Genomic DNA, 22,844 nt, shown 5'->3' on the forward strand with positions numbered 1-22,844 from the left:
GCTGTGAAGGAACTGATTTGCCAATGTAACTAAGAGTATTGATAAATCTTTGTGTAATGCAGCAAGGTGTAAAAAACTCTTGAATTCTGAAGTTAAAGGAGAAATACATCCGTATTTAACTAAAAAAACAAACCCCACTTCTTCAAAGAGAAAACCAGATCCTTAAAATAACCTGCTAATATGACGTAATTCCCTTCCCCTTAGCGAACTTGCTTAGTAGTTTTTAGTCCTTCTCCCCTAATGTCGCTCATAAGCGTGGAGCTGTGATACAGAAGTATTCAGTACAGGCAGAAGTGGTGATGGGCACTAAATCATTTGATCTTCCCTAGTTTTTGCTTTCTTTTGAGACACCAGATGGAGAGTAGTCACCACCATGCAACTTGAGACAGACTCTGAAATGAGACTTTACTGAAGTTTAAGCTTTTTCTTTTTTTAATGTCAGAAGCAGCTCTTTAAATATTTATGTATCAATACAAATCTGCTTGAAAAGCAAGTTGTGGTCCCTGTAATTATTTCCTCCTGAGGTATCGGATCCAACTTGCTCTGTGAGCATAAGGAGGTAGTGTATTGTGACAATGAGGGTACTTACCTGTTTCATAATGAAATTGATTTTGTTTTGAGTGAAACTAAGAGATTTGCCTCCTCCTCTCTTTTCTTGCAGGAGGAAAACTGTGGTCTTATGTCAGTAAGTTCTTAAACAGAAGTCCTGAAGAGAGCTTTGACATTCCTGAACCCAGAACATCCAGTTCAACTAAAATTTACCTGGAGCAGCCGACACCAAGTCCTAAAGAAGTTGGTAGCAGCGCTGATTCCAGAGAAAGCTATGGGGAGAGCATGCTGCAGGTGGTCCCGCTGAAGAGCAGCTTAACACCGAGCTCGCAGGATGACAGCAGCAACCAGGAAGATGGCCAGGAGAGTTCGAAGTGGATGGACTCAGGATCCAGCTCAGAAGAAGAGTGCACTACTAGTTATTTAACGTTATGCAATGAATACGGGCAAGAAAAAATAGATTCTGGCTCTCTTAATGAGGAACCGGTGGTTAAACTGGAGAGGGAAGGTCTAAATACCAAAGAGAGAAGTTGCTTACAGAAATGCAGTGTCGTGGGCAGTGATAGCTTCACCTCTCAGACTGTGTCTCAGGAACGAAAGCTTTTCATTGACGATGCTGAGTCGGAAATAGCCAGCCCTACTAGGATATTGGACTCTCTAACTAAATCAAAGAACAGCCCCATGGAACTCTTCAGGATAGACAGCAAAGATAGCACTAGTGAGCTCCTGGGGCTTGATTTTGGAGAAAAATTATACAGCCTGAAATCAGAACCTTTGAAGCCATTGTTTTCTGTCCCAGATCATGAGAGAGGTTTGGATGCCCTAGAGAGCAAATTGGGTGTGAAAGCCCATGACACCATAAGCAGGGGTTCAAATGACTCTGTGCCAGTTATCTCCTTTAAGGATGCTGCTTTTGATGATGTAAATAGTATTGATGAAGGAAGGCCTGATCTCCTAATAAACTTACCTGGTATGTCTGATGAAACAGAAGAGGCAGTAGTGTCAAGACCAACAAAGTTTACAAAATCCGATAGGGACATGTTGGAAGTGAAGTTGTTAGAAACACCTGATGTCTTGCAATTAAATAGTTCTGCAGAGCCATGCAAAGCATTTGATCAAGAGGCAAATCATGTGGCACCAGAACTGAGTGATCCTTCTCGCAAGGAAGCAAAGGGACAAAGCTGTGTCACTCAAGGAGCTCTTGGAACCCTCTTTACATCTGACCAGGAGGTAGGTAGTCCCGAAGACGGGGCTCTGTTTCAAGGGCCTGGAGCCTGCTCCTTCAATGTGACAAGCAAAGAAGAAAGTTTATTTGTTTGCAACCCGCTCTCAGGTGCTCAAGATGTTAGCTTGGATGGAGACACGTCACAAAATGAAGCAGTGTTGCTGTTTTCTGATCAAACTGAAGACTTTGGGAAAGAGGGAACAGACCGGGCTTTGTTACCAGCAGCTGAAAGTGAAAAGACAGCACCAAAGAGGGAAAATAAAATAGCGGTAGCAGGGGAAAAGGAAATACATCAAATTTTTCAGGACCTCGACGAAAGATTAGCGATAACCTCCAGGTTTTACATCCCAGAGGATTGCATTCAAAGATGGGCAGCTGAAATGGTTGTAGCCCTTGATGCTTTACATAGAGAAGGAATTGTGTGCCGCGATTTGAACCCAAACAACATCTTATTGAATGATAGAGGTCAGGAACTTTTGCAAATGCATTTCTTTTTATTCGCTGTTGCTTCCAATTAACTGAGTAGGCGTTTTATCTTGTAATTAGTATCTTCATTTCCTGTCTAGAGCTTCATTATCAGTGCAGCAAATTCACCCCCAGTAATAGCTTCTAGTACTTAATGATGCCATTATTCTTAATGATACTGTTTTTAGCTACAAAAGGAGTAATTACAGTTCACTTCTGCAGAAAATGGAAGGGAAAAATGTTTTGATTTCTCCTGTCGTTTTGTTTTTAGGACACATTCAGCTAACGTATTTTAGCAGGTGGAGGGAGGTTGAAGATTCCTGTGACAACGATGCCATAGAGAGAATGTACTGTGCCCCAGGTTAGAGCAATCACCTACAATGTTTCACTTGGAAAGCAGACGAGCAGCTTTCATTTTCTCACAGAGCCGCTATAGCACAGAGCTCAAGATCATGCAGTATCTGAATTTTCTTTGCTTTTTCCTGAATGTCTTAAAAAGCCGGAGGGCTCGTAACTGCTTTAATTTTTGAACTGTGGTGGTGTTTGTTAGTTCATTTCCATAAAGTGTAATTGTATTGAATGTCTTACTTAAGCAAATTTAAGGAATGTTTTGTTTTCTTGCAGTTATTTGCTGTGTGTGAATGCATCTTGATAACAGAAGAGCAAATAAGGGAAAGGGCAGACTGAAAAGATAACACTAAGAGCCTTAAAAATACAAAAATGTATACATGTGAAGAACATGGAGGGGTGTGGGGGAAAACTATAGCAGTTTGAAAAATACAACCCTAATAGGCTCAGTGATGCTTCTGACATTTTTTATGAGCAACAGTCGGCTTTGAAATAGTTTAGAGAGCTCTTTTCTTGGAACTGCTTTCATCAATCATGAGGGTGATAAAATCAATCTCTTGGGTTTTTATAGCTGGGATGCCACTTGAAACTGCATCCTCCCCCTTTTCCTTTTTCCAGTTTATTTTCTGCTAATACAGTGGTCAAATGGTAATGACAGCTGAAAATCCAGTGCTTTACTTATAGCTTCATATTTTAAAAAATTCATAGATGATTTTTAAAAAATAATTTTGAGTTGAAATGACTACTGAGAGGCTATTCAGACTTTCAGTTTCTTTTTTTATTCTGAATTTAAAATACCAGCATATTCTTTCTGCTGAGCTTGTGGTCTAGCTAGGCTTTGCAACTTGGTTTGCAGGTAGTCCTCAAGCTCAGAGTCTGTAAATGTGCTCAGAAAAATACAGAGTAAGAGTTATCAGCAGTGGAAGTTCTGAACTTAGTTTGGCATCAGGTGTTTATTCTGTGACTTAGTCCTGCAGCAGAAGTACAGTGAGAAACTGCTCTCTGTGAATAGAGGTGGTCGGATCTCACCAAAAATTTGAATGCCAGCCTCTGGAGATAAATAATAAATAAAATCTTTTCTATCGAGGTACAAGTCAAAAGGGCGAGTGTTACAGTAAGACATTCTGTTTACCTGTCAAAGCAAACCCAACACCTTCATTCTACCCTCACCCTGCTTCAATTCAAGAACAAGAAAATTTGGGAATCTTGGCAATTCTTGTGGTTGTTAAATAGAAATGTGTCCTTGTTGCCAACGTGCATGATGTCCTGTTAGAAAGAGGCGTTTTCCTGGCTCCCTAACCCAGCCTGGTGCAAAGCTCTCCCTGGCTGAGTAGTAGCAAAGATGGAAGTGCAGCCTTTTCCCACCATCATCATTAATGAGCTGTGAAAGTCAAAGCTTAATTTTTCTGTAGTTTAATGAGGATCCAAAGAGAGGCTTTTTTTGCCCCCTAAGCCCCAACCAGCCAACTCCTGCCGTAATTAGGTGTTTAGGGAGCAGTTGAAATAATATTTAGAAGTCCCCAAATGCAAGACTTAAGTTTTGTGCACCATCATTATTTCCACCTCACAGCACAGGTGTGGTGTCCATCCAGGCTCTTCTCGGTTAAGCTGCCCTCTCCGCCCTCCCTGCCCTACCCAAGCTGCAGTTTGCTTTGTGTGTCTGTAACTGCCGGGCTGCAAGATGAAGATTTGCAAATGCAAATATTGGATATACGCAAGATGGCTGAATTGATACTGCTCTATGATTCTGTCCTTTCATATTTCTTGATTTTCATGTTATCTGTGCAAAGCATACTCTACTGTAGCTATTTCATGCTGATTTTTGCATAAGAGAGTAATACTAGGTACATCTTAGTATGTTTTGGAGCGAAGTGCCATTCTGTTGAGAGTAATGATTTTAATACCTCTAGCTTCAATAACGATGTATAGCTGAGTCCAAAACAGCTTTCTTAGTGCTACTGCTGCTGGTAAATCTTGCTCTAAAACTTGTGATCAGTATTAAAAAAATAATCATGTTAGTGGGCTTTCTTTGGGCTCTGATGTCACAGGAAAATAAAGCCTTATTTGGATGACCATTTTTCATTTTGAGGAGTGTACCATGTCCCTGGAACCCATGTCTCCTCTTTATCATGATAGCATTTCTGCTCAAGCTGCTGCTTGGAATAAGGATTTTGCAATTATACTTGTGCTTCAGTTCAGCACATTAAGAGAAATTGGCAAGTTCTTTTTTTTAAATTCTTTTAAAGTTGCTTTTTAAAATTGATCATAACTTTTTTTCATAGCTACCTTTTTTGCTGCTGAAGGAAGGGCTGCAGTTTTGTAGAGATGAACAAGTGATCTTCACAAAATGTAATCAGGACTTACAATTTCTTACACATACTACAACGCAATGACTAAGTAAGGTGACTCAAAGTGATTCTTTTATCTTGTTTTGAATTTTCCTGGTGTTTGCAGTATTGTGTTCTGTGTTGCCCTACCTCTGGGTACTCTGCCTCCCCTCTCCTTCTCTCTCCTCACTGAAGGGTGCAGTGAAACTCGGCTTGTAAAATCTTCTCTCCGTGTGTTTAGCTCGGTGTGTGTTTTCATCAGAATTCAGAATAGAATAGAATGTGGATGTGATAACTTACATGTTACATGATTTCAGGGTTTTGTTATTTAAGTGCATTGTTACTTTGTTATTTAAGGGATTATTCATTAAGAGCAAGCAAGAAAGGGAAGATGTCTTTATTAGAACACTTTGTCTTTTAGGGTCCGGTGTTAGGCACTGAGAGCAGGTGATGAGTCTTGGATACAGTTCTTTTTCTGTATTGATTTTTGAGGAGCAAATTTTGTAGGCAGAAAAAGGAGAGGATGAATGTGGAAGTTAACCAAATTGCAGGATATCTTCAATTTAAAATAGGTAAGAAATCGTATTGCAGAGTTTTGTGAAAGATATAAAAATGTATTTGAAACCGATTTATCTTTTTAATTGGTAAGGTTTCAGGTGTTACTTTTTTACAGCACAAGTTAGCAAGTGCTAAGAAGCGAAGTGACTAAGGACAGATTTGAATGTTAAGTTGCTTTATTGGTTCAAGGAAAATATGAAATCTATGGTTTATATATTGGAATTGAATTCCTGGAGGGGCTAGGGATAATAATGTATTAACGTTGAAGCTTTCCAGACCCAGGGGAGGATAGAGGTCCAACTCCACAGAGCTTGTTTGCTGGATCTAGGATTTTGTATTTGAGACTTTCAATACCCCAGGTTTTAACCTTGTATTAAAGCAAAGCAAAGTAGTATTGGTACAGAAACAGTGGTCAGATCCTTCCCACGGTAAATAGCAAGGACTTGCTCCTCTCTTTTTATCCTCCAAAAAGCAGAGAGGCAGTATGGTTGCATTCGTAGAAGAGATTATGCAATATCTGTATAAAATAGAACAAATGCAAACATAAATGGAGAAGTGTCAAAAAGATGAGGGAAGAGGTAGTCTTAAAAGCTGCATACCGTTCCCTGCTAGCAATATAATTAATTTTGTGTGAAATAGCAATTGTCATTTTATATCGTGCATAAATTGAAAGGCTAAATCTGTTGCAGGAAGTGGCACTTCTCCCCTATTGACGGCAGGTGGCATTGTACCATTAATGGATTTTGCTGTTGCACTTGCTGCCTCTCGTTTGCCTCGCTTCACATAAGGACAAGAGGCGGAAGATGCGGGTTATTTATCACGATTTGCATATCAGGAATCGTACTGGCAAACTCAGAGCCGTGGTGCGTTATAGGGCTGTTGAATCTGTTGGTAAAGCTGGAGAACTCTTTTTTACTCCTGCATAGCTCTACTCAGTTAAAAAAAAAAAGTTCACGCTGAACCGACTCCTGCAACAACAAAGCTATCTCCAGATGCTTAAAAGTAGCGCCTCTGCTATACTTTGATTAATGGCCAAACTAAATCTTTGCTGTTCACCTATGATAAGTCAAATGTTGTTTCTCTGACCCACAAGGGAAATGGTGGATTATAAATCATCCCCTATAAATTCAACACCACTTCAAGTAAAACTGTGGGGGTTTTGGCCAAGAATAACCTATTTGCTTTTAAAGAAGAAATTAAGCACTTGTAACCGAGATTTGCTGCTGCGTTTGTATGGTTAAGGTGACTAATGTGAGGTTTATGTGGTGGGTTTTTTATTTTAACTTTCCTTCTCTTTGTAGTAACTTTGTTTTCTGAATGTTTTAAAGTGTGCTAAGCGCTGATGTCTGAATACAAAGTTATTAGCAGATCAGATGAGAATGATTCACTTCTGTTTAAACAGCCCTTTGCTCTCTGTGCCCCCTGAGAACTCTTATCACATATTTGTCCAAAAAACCCCACAAAAAAACTAACAAAAAATCCCTCGCATTATCCACCTGCCTGGTGGCTGACGGTATCAGCTACGTATCTTTTATCTCTTGGTTAATGTGCCTTGGTATTCTGAAGGGGGGAAAATTCCGGTAACCGATTCAATTTACACAGACAGAAACTTGAGCAAATGCCAGCCTAGCAGGGGGGCCATTATTCTGCTCTATAAATAAGTTTAAAAAAGAAACAAACACACACACAAACCTGTGAATCAACATGTTTTGGTCTAATTGAGGGAAAAGCAAGATAGATTAATTTTGAAATGCAAATGATCACCTTCTGTTATTTAAGTATCGTTTTTGCCAACTTTGTGATCTTAAATATAAAGAGTTGTTACCTTTTAAATGGAGTAATAATTATATTCCATTCCTGGTAGTCATGATTTTTAAAAACAAATTGGTAACTTTTTAAAAAAGCCCCTTCATAATATGCTTAATACCTGTGAGAAAGACAGAACTATCTACAGCCACAGTCTAGTCAAGACTGTCTTCTACTACAACAGATTAATTTGAGGATTTACTCATAAAGGGAAATCTTTTAGGTACTTTTTCAATCTGTCATGTTGCAGAAGCAGCTCGCTGGTCTATCTATCTCGTGTAAATCCGATGTGCGAATGAAATGTTTCGTTTGCACTCTCTGAGTTCTTGTTCCAGCAGCAGAGATGCGTCCTGTTGCATCCTTGCAGTGCTTTCAGAGGCTGAGGTTTTAGAACTGGGCTGCCTTTGGAGTAGTTTTTGCTTCTTCCAAACAATGAGTTTTCACCAGACTCTGTGTACTAAAAACTGGAGATTTGCTTGTTGGGATCGTAAAGCCAAAGGGAGCTTAGCTTCTTAGAAAGTGGAAGTGGGAAACTGGCCATCAGTAATGCATCATATAAATCTGATGCTTCCATAAGCTATGTGCTCTAATCAAGTCTTATTTACACAAACTAACCTTCACAGAAGCCTGCACATAAATATCTAGTATATTTGGTTTTGTCTAGCCTGCTACTAATTGTACACAATGCAAAACCTAAGCAAAAAGAAGGCATTTTCGGTAAAGCATTTTATTCAAAAAAAGACCAAAATGTTTCAATGTGCAACCTGCTTTTCGTACTGGCAAGTGAAGATGTCGTTTCTGTTCTTAGACAATTGAAAATACAGATGCAAAGTGCAGCTGATAACCTAAAACATATGGCTTGAAAATAAAAATTGCTAGGCTGCTATTATTAGCCTGTATGCTGCAAATTTATTTACTGAATAAGGAAAAATGCTTTGCCTCTGTTTACCAAAGAGATATTTGATGCTGGAAAACCTGCGTATTATTTGTGCATGTGTTTTTCAGGGGGAGTTTGCAGGCACTCATTAAATCAGCTATTCTGTATTATAGTAATTTAATTTGAGTAGATTGTTTAAGAAGCAAAATAACTGTGGTAGATTAAAGCGCCATTGACCCTGCGAGGTGTCGAGGGGTGGGCTGGTCTCGTGGTTATAATGTAAGACTGGACTTCCTAGATTTTATGTCTGACTCTGTCTTAAAGCTTTGTGTGACATTAGTGTCTTGGGATAATCCTAAAAAAGAGTGGAAAAAACAGGGCAGGTGAATGAGCTTTGAGCAGCAAAGACAGAGAGATGGACTAGCTTGGCTTGAAAAGCCCTGGCAGTAGAAAAGAGGGCTAAACATTAACCCGAAAAATATATGGGTGGTAAGAATAACGAGAAGAGTTCTGGAGCTGCAGAAAAAGTCCTGATTATTGTGGAGCTGGGAGTAGCAACTTTACAACAACCATTGGTGGTGGTACAGCTCCCAAAGACACCCGAGTGTCCCACAGGAAACAGTGACAACTCACTGCTCCCAAAATAGCAAGATGTCATGAACCTGAAGTAGGTAATTGAAAGCAAAGGTTTGGGTAGAGGATCAGGTATTTTCTGAAAGTAATCTGATGTGGCTTGCACTGAGGCTTGTTGTAAGTACACGACATGTTTCAGGTGAAGTACATGTTCTTGTGGTTTTTCATAGACTCTGTAACTAGAATAAACAGTAAGATGTACTGAAGCTGTTGATTTGTAAAAATCTCATATTTTAGTCTGGCTGACATAAAAGCCAGTTAATAATTCTGAAAGAAACTGTAATTTATCTTTCTGGTGTGGTAGGTTGTTGGTTTTTAAATTTGTTTTATCTTTAAATTTTTAATTAACATTATTATTAGAGATGGGGCTAAAACTTGAAGATGCTTTTTGAAAATAAATGGATCTACCTGAAAGGTTTTGTTTTGCTAACAGAGCAATAGAAAGTTTCTTTGTGTATTCTGTAACCTGATAATTTTAGAGGAAATTTTAATTCCATCTTGGGCTGCTAAAAGAAAGAAAGAAAGAACACAGTTGTATCTATTATTTTTTTTTTCTTTTAGTGACATGAGGAATTTTTTTCCAAAGAGGAACATAGATGCTCATATGACTCTGAAAACCTTTAAGATGAAACTTCCTATTTTCATACTCCATTTGATCTTAGCAGACGTTCGTTGGACTTGCTTCACTACTTTATTGTTTAAAGACCATGATAAACTTTTTATACTTAACTATAGATGGTTCAATACTCTGTTTTATAAATTGTTGAAGTGTTTTAAGCAAAGCATTATGGCCAGATTGCTCGTGTGATGTGTTATTTAGTGACTGTATCTTACGATATCTTGGCTGACTGAGTCTGCTTAAGAGTAAATTAGCTTGGATTCATTTTACTTGGTTCTGTGCAAATGCTTCTTTACATATATAGATATTAAAATATGATGAAATAGTAAGCTTTTAAAATTAAATGAGTGTAAGATAAATAGAATTTCTGAAGCGACTCTAATGGTTTTTCATGCAATGCTGTTTATCTTAATGGCCACAGAAGAGGAAAACATTGTGTCTGATGTTTTCAGGATGCTGGACCAGTCCATTTCCTCCTGAACGGTTTCAGATACCTGATGGTCCTTGTTTTCTTATCAGTGCAGAAATGATGCCTGAAGGTCTACTGTTTCTGCTTGAAGCATGGGGTGAGGGAAGGGGCCTCCTCAGGTTTCGAAATTCTTATCAATCCACCAAGAATCAAATGGTTCCCTTCTTAACTCCAGGAAAACCATCTCAATGTACAACCTTCCCTTTCTGTTTGGAGAAGCAGTACTTCCACATAGAGCCTATTTTATTGTGAGCTGACGTCAGATGCTTTTCTGGGGGGAATGTTACAGTTTTTCCTGCGAAGTTTTTGATTGAGTTTTTGTTCTTGGTGACTTGCAAGCCATCTGGCCTGAGTTGCACGGCGAATGTCTAAGTCCAAATTTAAGCCTGGCTTCTTTGATGTTAGCTGGTGTTTGTGTGTGCTGGTTGGGAGGCCTTGTTGTCAGCCCTGGAGGAAACTCTATTTGGGAGAAAATGTTTGAGGTGTGCTAGTAAAAGCCTTTGAAATCCTTCAGCATAAAGGCTCTATTTCAGGTTAAGGTGCTGTAGAGAGAATGAGAAAATCAGCCTTGTGTTATGGTTAATAATAACTATCGAGGATGTGTGTTCAGGAGAGGTGAAGTTCTGCTTTAGAACTGGTGCTTCTGTTTACAAATACAGAGTGTTGTCAGCTATGTATCCCTAATCAGGAAGTAAGGTCTTACTGTGTGTAATGCAAATATAGAGATAAGTATGGAAACCATAAAGAAATGTCTGTTCAGTTGAGACCAGCTGCTCTGGAAGGAGAGCAGTGCTGGGTAGTGGAGGTGTTTCCCTGTACCATCTGTCTGCATCTGAACCTGAGTGTGTTTTACAAATCTCCTTCCCTTCAGGTACCCCAGTGGCTGCTGTTGAAATAGCTTCTGTGCAGGAATTTAGCGTTGCTGCTGATGTGTGCTACTTGGTGCTAGATGTCATATTGGAAGGGAGAAAGAAGAAAGCTCTCCCTTGTAATGAAGTTGCGGTGAAGTTGGAAGAGCCACAGATTTTTTATTTCTCCAATTTAAAAGGTTTTTGTCATTTTGAGAATGACATTAATATTTTTCTGCAAATTTTGTACAAAATTTTGGTCCTAGAAACACCAGCACCGTGCACGTGTGTGCATGTTTATATTTGTACAAATGTGGATAAGGTCCTTGATTTCAAGGTTCATGAAGTAAAGAATTGGCACACGTATTCCCATGTTATTCACTTAAGCATATGGGTTGCTACCATTTGTTGTCTAAATTACTTTGCTGATGGACTGAGATGAAAATCTTTTCTTAGTGAAGGCAGATATTGTAGTTCAGATTTATTGCAGTATTAAAGCTTTAAAAAAAGCATATGCCCTATGTGGTATATTACATTAGCTAGCTACTTTGTATCACTTGAAAGCACTTCATAATCTATAATTTCTAGATTTCCCTATGATGTGTAGTCAAGACAAAATGCAGTAATATTGATGTGATATCCTGAACTGATAATGATCAGCATGTTGTATCAGAAGTAATATGACCTGTTCCAAGTAAGGGAATGTAAACAACACATGTTTGTTCGTAGTACTCACAATTATTTTTTTCTTTTTTTCATTTTTAAGGAAAACATGTATTTTAATCTAAAGTAAGGAAACTTTGGGACCTAGGGAAAGCAGCAGGATAGCAGACATTGGCTTGTAGGAGAAAAGTTAAGCTAAAATTTAGTTTTTGTAAAGAAAGGTTATTTGGATGTTCCCCTCTGCCATGTTTTCCATTTTCTGTTCTGTGTTGCTTCAGATGACTTGTCACGCAGTTTCTGCTGTGTGCATGAGAACCCCACCAGACCCCCTGAGCCCAGCAAGAAGTCTGTGCTACTTGACTGTTGTCAGCTTATCCAACTCATATCATTTTGGAAGAGTTCAGTACTGCTCTCTTAAGAGATCTGCAGTGACATTTGTTTTGGCTTGGCATATATTGGAAGTGTTCTTACAGTTGAAAATATGAGCTTGGATTTTGGAGAAGTGTTACTCTAGTTTACTTTTTGACTCTCCCTCCATGTCTGTTTTCTTCATCAGTGAAGTAACTGAGGTTACGTCAACCTCCCGTAATAAGCAGTGTGTGATTCTGTGAAAGAGCGCAGCGCAACTTGGATGCTTCAGAGAACTGAATCAGCAACTGTGGTTGCCAACATAAGAGGAAATAATTTCAAAACTCAGAAATTAGATTTTTGTAATATTTCTTTTCTGTGTGCTCAGGATGATGTTGTTGGGGTGTTTTTTTCACCTTTAGAATATTTTTTTTGATAGGCTATAACTCAAGAGGCCCATCCCCACTGAATGTCTTTGGGGAAGAATGGACTATCTCCTTCTGTGGCATTATTCTAAAATTTAGGAAGTATCAATATGGGGTAGTTAATGGTGGTGTAGGAACTGAGAATGTAGTAGTCAATTAACTTTTGGCTTTACTATCCTTATTCTGGAATAAGTGTGGAATTTACATGAAAAATACAAATCTACATTTGTTTAGAAGGAAGTTCTTAGTCTAGAGTATCCACAGGATTAAAGGCACTTGGGAAAGAAAACTGCTCTGAAGAAGCCTAAAATACTGTTTTCGGATTTTACTTTCCATTCATGTTATCTTGTTTTTTAATGTGCATTATTGGAACATACAGCACTAGGAAATGACAATCGGACTGGAAAGGCATTTCCATTCAGTAGGTTTCACTGAGACATGTTATGAAAACCTTTCACCAGTTGGTTCATATGGAAAGGCCTGAATTTGTGTTTTTTGTTCTTCTTTTTTTAAAAGGCAGTCACCTAGAAGGTCTGCCTTTCTGAAGGGATGCAAAATTGAATAGCAAGAAAAGATTTTGATTTTTACACAGATTTGCTCAATTTCCCATAATTTCAACTTCATCTGGATGCTTGCCTAGGTTCTTAAGACATTTTAAAGATGCCTGTAATTATGCTGATACAGTTCCTCCTGTGGCTGCCATTATATCTCTGTAAAAGTTTCTTGATGCTGATAGAAGTATTAATCTGTGAGGACTGGAATAAATTCTAATGTGCGGCACCCTTATAGTGATGTATTGGGCATTCAAACGCCGTTAACTGTAATAAACTTTTCAGTGTGAGGGATGTCCTACCTCAGGAAACAATGTCTGAGCCATCCTTTCTTGTTGCGCTTGCAACAACAACCTCAGCCTGGCCCTGTAAGGTGCTGAGCATCTTCCTGCTTGTGTAGCAGCTGCCCGAGGGGACAGCCCTCTTTGTAGCTCTGTGCTCAGTGTGTGTGCACATCTCTGCATCTGTGGAGTTCTGGGGCTACCACCTTCCTTTCCCTGACCCTGGAGTGCGACTCATCTGTAGTTCTCCTTGGCCATGCTCATACTAAGCTCCATAAAATGATGAGCAAGATTTTTTTGAACGTGCCACAATGCTTTTCACAGCACCAGCTATGTGACTATATGCTAATTGTTGTCCTCTGCTGGGAAGCTGGTGTGGCTTTTGCCACCAAAGCTATTTTAGTGCAGCTTCTGCATTTTTTGACAGTCAAAATGAAGATTTCATCTTCATTGCAATCTGTTTTTCTGCCTGTTTTAGAGCAGACAGCGTGATGTGTTTGTATTTAGTAATTTTTGTAACTTAAAGTCCAAGTCAGTGAAGGCCGGGTTTTCTGCATGCATCATGCTGTTGAGTGCATGAATGTGTATGGCAAGGGGCTCTATAACTGCCATCTCAGCTCTCCACTGTCTCTTGGGCATGGACAGAAATGAGTGTTGGGTGCTGGCTGGATGCTAGGGAGAGCACCTTTTTCTGCCTAGGTACAATTTGGGCTGAGCTGGAGCAATACTCAGTTGCTGGCTAACTCAGTGGTTAGGCTATGTGAAGCAGGCTTAGCAGTAGAAGTAGGTAGCTTAACATACCTGGTTCCCAGTAGACAAGAGAGGATTTTTTTGTGAAAAGCCTCCTATGGTGATCCCAGCAAAGGGTGTGGGTTGCCATGAGATGAATCTTGCCCTCTGAGACAAAATTAAGGCATCCCATAGACTACTATAACCTCCCTTGTGCTGCTCCTATGGATGCTTCAAGTTACTCTGGTCAGTCCAGCTTGTCTGACCAGGGTAAAGTCTCTAAATATGTTTTGCTTTGCTGTTTGTCACTGTCCAGTTTTAATCCAGTATAGAAGGATACTAACTGTAATGCCTACAAGTCTTGAAAATGCCTATGTATGCACAGAAAAGGCAAATTATGCATGAAATGTGTAGTGTTGCTGTGTTTGAACAATGCAATCTGTAGGTGGCTAAAGGGCTAACTGAATTGCAGGCATAATGAAAGCTCTGTGGTATTTAGTATATGTTCTGTCAGCATTAAACAGTCACCTTGTAAATATATGTTAATTTTGAAGGTGTAACTGACCTTTTTAATATTAATTGAAATGTTTTATGTTTAGAGGTTGGCGCTATCCTCAAAGAGACAGAAGCCTGCGACTGGTGGAGCCTGGGGGCCATTCTTTTTGAACTCCTCACTGGGGAGGTAGGACTGAGGGCAAGTTACTCGATGAAACCGGCTTCTTGGCCAGTAGTTTCTTGCATGTGGTGTGCCCAGTTGTGATTTCATTGCTTCACTTTCTCAGATGTCCTTTGCCAGTCTGAGTACCCTCAATTTCCTTGGTCTACATGGGACCAGAGAAACCAAACAAGCTTCAGTAGAACAACTTGGTAAAGCAATATCAAACTCAGGACTGAAAAAATAACCAAAACGATGCTGCCCTCTTAACCGCAGTGAAATCAAAGTTCTCTAACATTCCTTCTCTAGATGTACAGAATTTTTGCACTAATAGTTTCAGTATTATTTCCTGGGACACTGTAGAAGCCATATGTTGCTGTTAGACATTAATTCAGCATTTTGAGACAAAGAACACTCAGACAAATCAAAGTGGCGATTAGCTGACAGTTCTGCACAAAGAGAGCAAAGTCCACCAAATTCCCAGACTCTTCAAGTTTGAGCGATAGAGCACAGGCACTAAGATGTAAATGTTCTAAAACAGTGTCTCCAGAGGGACATCAGTGCCTGCAGACATTCCTCCCTGAAGAAGACCTTCAAACTAGGAAGCACTGAAATTTTAGCTGTGTGTGTTAATTTGCATGTTTACTAGAAGGTAATCCAACACTTCAATTTTTAATTAATAAATGTGTCTGCCTGCTTTGATTTTTTTTTCTCTTTTTTTCTCCAGACTCTGGTTGAGTGCCATCCATCAGGAATAAGCACTCACACGTCTTTGAGCATACCAGACCATGTATCAAAGGAGGCCAGATCATTGATTCAGCAGGTAACTGAGGGGAAAATTTGTTTCCTATAGGTGTATGTCCAGACTGGACAAATACTTATCTACCTAAGTTGTTCTGGTGAAGTAAATGTAAAAACAGAAAGCTGCTGGTAGGAACATGGATGAGTCTTTTATCAGTACTGGTGAATTTTGCCCAGCTGTCTCATTGCATCTGGAAACAGATGCAGGTCTGCCAGGTGTCTTTGTAGAAACCAGAGTGCTTTGCCATTTCTTCAGTGAACAGGTTTGGTCAATGTTGAGTGCCTTTGGTGATGCGTGAATGTTTTAGGAATTCTGCCCTAAAGGTTCATGGAAATGTTTGTAATTAATTGAATTAAATTCAGAAATGTTGATGCCAGTTCAGCAAGATAGCTTTAAGTATTATGAAACCTGTAATGCGCTGATTAAAAGTTACAACCTTGCTGTAGTTGAAAATCTGTAGCTGTCCTCATGGAAACCTTCTGGATATCATTTGTTAAGTACTTCAAACTGTGAATACAGTGACTTTTGTAATAAGAAGATAACTGGTAGGTTGGACAAAACGCAGAGCAGGAAACCTTAAAATACAAACAACCTTCCATACTGATACACCATTTTCAAACTAATGGGAATAGTATTGACTGCTGGTTTTAGTTTACTATTAGCTTTAGGTAGTTATGACTGAGAGAATAAACTTGTAGTACAGGATCTCGGGTTTCAGGTAATGCTATCTTCCTTCAATTTTGTCCTGAGGAAGTGGTGCCTGGATCTGACCTATTTCACTTGAGTAGAATAAGTGATGTATGTGAACTGTGTTCGGCTTTGAAGAGTATCTTGCTAGTGGATGCATAAACAATGACATAACTTAGATGTAGATATGAACTGAGCAGAGTGGAGAAAATAATTCTTGAAGAAGACGAAGGAAGGAGATTTTGAAAATTCAGTGAGCCAAAAGACCCGATGGCAGATTGATTTCTGTGTCATTACTGTGAAGTGATTAATGGAAATGGAACTAGACGTTTGGACCTCCTGTTTTGACTAGGTGACATGAAGTCTCTGAAGGTGAAAACATGTGTCTGAGTGTTTCCGGCAAAAGTAGAAAGGGAAGTGACTAAAGAAAAATCCCATTTTTGTGTAATCTGCATTTATATAGTTAGATGGTAGCAAATTGATACCCTCACCCACAGGTGCTACAGGAATCAGATGGCTGAGAGAAAGCAAAACCACACTTGATGAAGTGAATTCCTCCCTTTAAGACTAGAAGTGAAAACAAATGAAGTCGTCCAGTCCACCTCTCCCTGCCAATGTAGGATTGTTCTTCACTGCAGACTAATGGATTGCCTATTTTCAAATATGCCAAAGAGTGGCTCTTTTGCCACTTGCGGTTTAAGTGGTAAATATATCTCTGCCACTTGCAGATATATTACAAGGCCATATCTGTTCAGAGAACAGTCACACAGTGCCTGTTAGGTTAAGCCTTCTAGTGCGGGATGGTGACTTATCTGGTGGAGATTTGGCTATATGAGCTAGTAAATCACATTTTTGTTGTGTGACTATCCAAGGAAGCTGCCATTCATTGCTGAGGAAGCCTTGTCAGGAAAAGGAAGAAAGCTCTCTTGGCATGGATAACAATTTGTCATTGAGACTTTCCTTCCCCCCACTGCCAAGGGTAAACAGGTCAAAGCATCACAGAATAACTCTCCAGGATCAGTGTTCAGCTATACAGAAAACTGTCAGATGTTGTCTCCTACTGTGGCTTCCAGTGCAGGTGACTTCGTTGTAAACACCTTCTTCATTTAGCCAGCTTCTAAGAAAACAGTTCTGTTTATTTCTAGTGAAAGATGAAGTTGTTATTTTTATGTTGATTTGTTATTTTGCACCCAGTATTTTTTAAGGTATTTTCCAGGCATTATTACTACCAACAAAATACACAATATGACTTTTCAGTACATATCTGTTGCAGTTTGTGTTGCATCTGCTTTCTAAGATTAAAATTCTTCTGGAAGGACAAACTCCAGAAAGCGAGTGTCTGTGCTTACTTTCCCCCTGCTGGTGCTGGTTATATTTCAGCAGAAGGCAGAGACACCCTGGCTGCATCTGTTTCTGCTGGCTTATGGAAGATACCAGAACAGCACTACTCACTGTCACTGAGCTACCTTTACTATTTGACATTATGACTGCAAATAGCAGAGCCATCTTAAAATGTGTAAATTCCTATGTTTATGGATGTAGACTCACTTAGATGTTGAGTGCATTAAGATATGAATACACATTGTTCCAAGTGACAACTGGGAGAAGTTATCCCATTAGCTGCTGCAGAAAAAGCAAGAAAGAAATCATGCCTTTGTACTGCTTGTAACTGAATAGAGTATAAACAGTTCTCTCAAACTGCAAAATATTTTTGTTTGTCTTTATTAGTCTCTTTGGAGCATTACCTTTGCATTCCCTTTTATATGGATGGGTATCTTTAAACAGATGTAAATATTGTGATTTCCTTTTCACATGAATTCAGCATGTGATGTACAACTAGAAAACCAAACGAGGTGCTGAATTTTAGGAAATTTCCGTGAAGCCATTACACTGTTTTTCTTTCACTGGGGTTTTGACTTTTCAGGTTTAGCCCATTTGTAGGACTCTTTAAAACTTTTTTTTTCTTTTAGGAAACAGAGAGCTGTCTGTAATATCCTGGTGTTTTAGGACCAACTTGCAATTTATGAAATGGAAAGTTACAGACCACTGTCCCTGATGTAGCCGTACTGCAGTGGTGCAAGCAAAGGTTAACATGAAGCAAACACAGTGTCCAGAGTTCTACTGATGCAGGCTCTGGCTGCTGCTCACTTTTTTTTTAAATTGAGGTTACACTTAAAATGAAATCCCAACGTGTGCAGTGCTTCAGGGAATTGCATGCTGTGATCAGTAGTCTCTGAAGACTGTAACACTGAGACTCAAGGAAAGGAGAGTCTTTTTCCATTTAATGGATTTTTAGGAATTTCAAGTATGCTTTCATACTCCTGAAAGTAATTCATAGAGGAGGAAAACGGTAGGATGCCCCTTACCTTAGACCTTTCTGAAACTTTTAAGTCGTTGTTTTTGTTCTTACTCACTGAATCATATATATTTTTTTCTTTTTATATCAAGCTTTTGCAGTTTAATCCTGCGGAGCGTCTTGGTGCTGGTGTTGCTGGTGTTGAAGACATCAAATCTCATCCATTTTTTGCCCTTATAGAATGGGCAGATCTGCTGAGATGAGAGATGAGTGCCCTCTGAACAAACTCAGGTCAAGTGGACAAGTTTCTCTGGCACAGAAGCACCCTACCCTGACTTTCTTCCTTTGGATGTCCCAAACCTTTTGGATGTGATGACTAAAGGACGCTGGATAATCAGGCCAAAAGTGAACACTTTTAACAGGAGTCACTGGTTGTACAGGGTGCTAGCTTATTTTTACAGCAACTGGTTGCTACATGTCTGTGAGTTTTTTCACCAAAGGCTGGTTTGTGATGGTGGCTTGCACTGCCAGCTTGTCGACTTGGGAGAAACAGGAGTGCGCTCCTGGTGCTTTGTCTGATGATGGAAGTGTCTATGGGCTGTGCCAGTCGAAAGTATCTTTCATAGTGTCAGTAGACGGTTCCCCAATGCTAAGTGCAGCTGTGGTGGGGCAAGGGGAGGAAGGAACAAATAATTTATTAATGGTATATGCTGAATAGAATACTAAAATCCTTTAAGCAAAAGTTGACATGTTAAAAATAATATATCCATTAAAAATTAAGAAAGCTGTTGCATAATACTGTGGAATGTGTCTTGAAAATGGCATATCATTTCCAGCTGTGGAAAGAGCGTGTAAAAGGCAAATAATGCTGTCAAATGTTGTACTTAGTTGGCTGGCAATGTCTGTTTAAAACCTGACTCCATTGTGTTTGATGAGCTACCTGTTAAAGTCACAATAGAAAAGGAAATATTTTCCTCAGCCAGATAAACACTGCTTTAGCGCTCTTAATAAGGAGCAAGAAAACATAATGCTATATAAATGTATAGATTAAAAAAGGAAAATCTCTTCTCTTGTCACTACAGCCACCACTTTATAACTTAATGAACTTTACTTCCTCTAAGTGTCCTATTTTTAGCTGCTATTTCAGGAAAAAACCCTTCTGCTCGTGCTCTTCTGCTTGAGGAAGCTTCTGAACTCTCCTGTTTGTTAATAGTCTTAATAAATCTAAGAAAGTTTTCACCCACTCCACCACTCGAACAGGAAGAAGCCTGGGATTTGCTCATGCCAAATGACTCAGTGACATCTCTGAGCAAACCCTGGTGGGTAAGACTTGGGCAGGAGCCAATTAGCTGACCTGTTTGTTTGTTAGAAAGGTCTGGAGAATAGGAGAAGGATATAAGACATGCAGAATATTTTGCTGTGCGCTGCTGTGGCTGCTAAACAGCCATGCTTGTATGGGTTTGATGTACAAATGCTGTACACTGCGATGCTTGTACAGATTATGGATCTGTGGGATTTTTCCTAAATGGTCCCTTTGCGTGCTCTCTTCTTTTTGTTTTCCTTTTTTCTTCTTCTCCCCAGCTTTATCCGGAGAACAAAGGGCAAATTCCCTTGGGAAAGTGAGGTGACAGCAATGATTATTGAATTTACAACTCGAAAAAAAAAAGTACCCCTCCATTTGTATTTTAGCAGTGTATTTTATGGGCACTCCCAAAAGTGCATCTGCACAGTCTCCATCTGTTAGACACCAGGTCAGTGTATTCAAATAAAGTGGAAAAGGAAAATGCTTCACTTAAACAAAGGAAATCTTTTTTTTTCCTTTTGAAATTATTTTTCTCCCGTCTTTTTTTTTCTTTCTTCCCTTTCTTGTGATCACCAGACCAGCAGAGGGGCTGTAACAACACTGCAGGTTGTAACCAGGTCACTAGTATCACTGCCTACGGAGTGCTGTCCAAGATTACATCACTCTCAGAAACTGTGTTTCAACCTACCACCCTCTGGCTTCATAACAGGAACTCCCTCAGGTGAGCCACAGGAACAACTTCCTGTGCCGAGCGGGTCGGAAATCTCTAATGTGGAGACCAAGCTGATCCAGAGCTTCCTTCCAGCACTGCCCTGGCTGTGACTTTGGAGAGGGCTCATTGCTCAAGGGAAGCCTCCCTTCCCTCGGCCACCTGACTCCATCGCTAGGGATCTCTACCCTGGCCACCAGATAATGTTGTTGCCCGTGTTGATCTGTCCCATTGCATTTGCCTGGTGGTAACTGTAAAAAAAGCTCTTTTCCATGTTGCTTAAAAATGCTCTCTTGTTCAGGTTGTGCCCGTGTGTCAGCTGGAAGTAAAGGCAGGATCAGACAGCAGAGGAGCACAAGCTGGTTTCTATGAGCAGCAGAAGGAAAATACTGTTTTAGCAGAAACCAGATGACCACTCACTCTCACTGCAAAGCATTTGGTTTAGTTCGTGACACATAAATATTTCTTTTTCAAGTATATTAGTAGTGAGGAAATCTAGATCACTGACACTGGAAGGAATGGGGCACTTGGCAAGACGGCTTGCCAGAAATGAGCCTTTGAGATGCTACTGTTCTGTGGTTTGTTTTTTTTTTTGTAACCTTACCACGGGCTCAGATAATGGTTTTGCTAAAGGAAGCACAGTCTGGAGTGAATTGCACAAAAAAATCCTGCTTCTATTTTTTTGTTTTTCCTTTAATGTGTATTATGTTGTATTGGTATTTACATGTATTACTTTAATAAACAAAACCATTCAAGCCTAATCCAGACATTGGGTTTCTGAACTTTACATTTAGTTCTTCAAGACAATCCTTTCTACCTAATCAGTGCTTTTTGTCTTTGGCTCTTATGACTTGAAAATGTTGTAGATATCTTCTTTTTGTGGCTCTTTGGTGCCCATCGTTATTTTGCTGACTGTTAAGTAGTTCAAAGTCCGTTCTACCTTCCTTCTGCTACATAATGCCTGACAGCAAAACAAATCAGTACAGTTTTGTTCACAGGAATTAGTGAGAGTCTGTTAAAACAGTAAAATAAGCTTACAGATTTTCCTGTTCTCCTGTGGGTGTTCAGGTGGGGTATCTCAGGGTGGTAATTCATTGTACTCTGTTGAACCACTCTAATGCTTTTTGTGTCCTACTAAGGAAAACTGGGAGGCAACACCTTTGAAGTTTTGCACTGGGTAGAATTGCTGGGAGGTGAGGCAGGGCCCCTGCCCAGACCTATGGAAGAGTTTGCATCTCATGAAATACAAGGGGCATAACTTTATTAGCTTTCAATGACTGTATTCACAGCTTCTGTGCTTGTAGCACAGCTCCTATATCTCCTGTGAAAATCACCTCTCAGCAGTCACTGTCACGCTGACTCTCCGCGCACCTTTGGGATGCTGAGTCGGCAGGGTTACCTGTGCCAAAACATCCCCCCGGCTCCTCTTGCCAGTGCTAAACCTGTTCCTTGGTGTGTCCCTGCAGCGAAGGGCACTGGGATGAAGAAGGCTGAGGAGGTCAGCCTTCTCTAAATGAAGCACTCAGCATAACAAGGTACAGGGAAGTGCGAAGTAAACCACTATGGGATTTTTTTTTTTTTTGAGTGCGATGTCATTTGTTTTCTCAAGGACACTGGGTAGGAAGCTGGAGAAACAGAAACTTCCTCTCTGGTGAGATTTATGGCAGGGATTTTAGCAATAAAATGTAAAAGTACATTTGTTGATTTCTTTGGGTTTGTGCTTTCTATGTCGGCTTTGCTGTGAGCTGAACTCTGGCTCCTGGCTGCTGCCTATCCCTGTGCTCTGCCTGAGGGGGCCTTTACCTGGGTGCAGTGCATGGTGGTGAGCCAGCCTGGGGCCTAGTCCCACCATAGCTGAGCACCCCGAAGTCCTCTTCCAGGCAGTGGTGTCAGTGGCTGAAGGCACCTCTCACAGCTGGCCCTCAGCTCTGTGTGTCCTCTAAGCCACACGTCTTTTTGCACGATCTAAGAAGTTGCATGGACAGGATTTGTTTGTCTCTCTGCAGTAGTGACTTGTTAAATGCTTCCTCTTCCCTCACTTCAGTAGCTTGTTGCCTCAGGACTGCCTGTCCTCACTGCATGGCGTCCTTGGGCCACAGTTGGAGATGCCCTTTGTGTGACCAGTGCCTCTTGTTTCCTTCTGCCATGCATTGGCCTAGCAGCCTCCTGCATAGCATTGTGGGCTGGACCTCCCACAGGCTCTCACTCTGCAGTGGTATGTGGCATCATGTACATTTAGGGTTGTTATTTAGCATATACCTATCAACAAATGACAGGCTGGGGTCTAGCAAGGACCAGACCAGGCCCTGAGTGCCTAAGGGCTTTCCATATTATCTCGTCTCCAGGGCTGGACCCTGTGAGGGTGTTGCACTGTGACGCTGCAGGATAAGTGCCTCAGCAAGGTCATGAGGCTGGGGTGCAGGTCCCTGCTTAAGTGAATGCGTGTGAGGCTGAGATAGGGAGCAAGGGACTTGGCCTAACAGCAGCAGCACTGCTGGCCACTGCAGCGGGGTCAGGTGGTGCGTGTGAGGGGCTCAGGCAGGCACCAGGACAGGGTGCCTTTTGTGGCTCCAGTTGCAGTTGGGGAAGGGGTGGCAGAGCCAACTTCCAGAGGGGGAAGGGGACTTCCTTAAAAGGTGCTGAGCAGCTGCTGCTGGCAGCAGTGGTTTAG

The 22,844-nt window shown here is 40.4% G+C and overlaps 1 protein-coding gene across 1 annotated transcript; it reads left to right on the plus strand.

Annotated features, from left to right (window-relative positions):
• The first annotated feature begins 666 nt into the window (after positions 1 to 666).
• On the plus strand, positions 667 to 18,675 carry RPS6KC1 (ribosomal protein S6 kinase, 52kDa, polypeptide 1). Its single transcript, XM_010194625.1, has 5 exons — positions 667 to 2,239; positions 2,511 to 2,600; positions 14,321 to 14,403; positions 15,104 to 15,199; positions 18,314 to 18,675. The coding sequence occupies exons 1-5, from the start codon at positions 835 to 837 to the stop codon at positions 18,422 to 18,424; spliced, it is 1,785 nt and encodes a 594-aa protein (XP_010192927.1). The 5' UTR covers positions 667 to 834; the 3' UTR covers positions 18,425 to 18,675.
• The last annotated feature ends 4,169 nt before the right edge of the window (positions 18,676 to 22,844 follow it).

The sequence above is a fragment of the Mesitornis unicolor genome, unplaced genomic scaffold, assembly GCF_000695765.1.
Source record: "Mesitornis unicolor isolate BGI_N332 unplaced genomic scaffold, ASM69576v1 scaffold53821, whole genome shotgun sequence".
NCBI lineage: Eukaryota > Metazoa > Chordata > Aves > Mesitornithiformes > Mesitornithidae > Mesitornis > Mesitornis unicolor.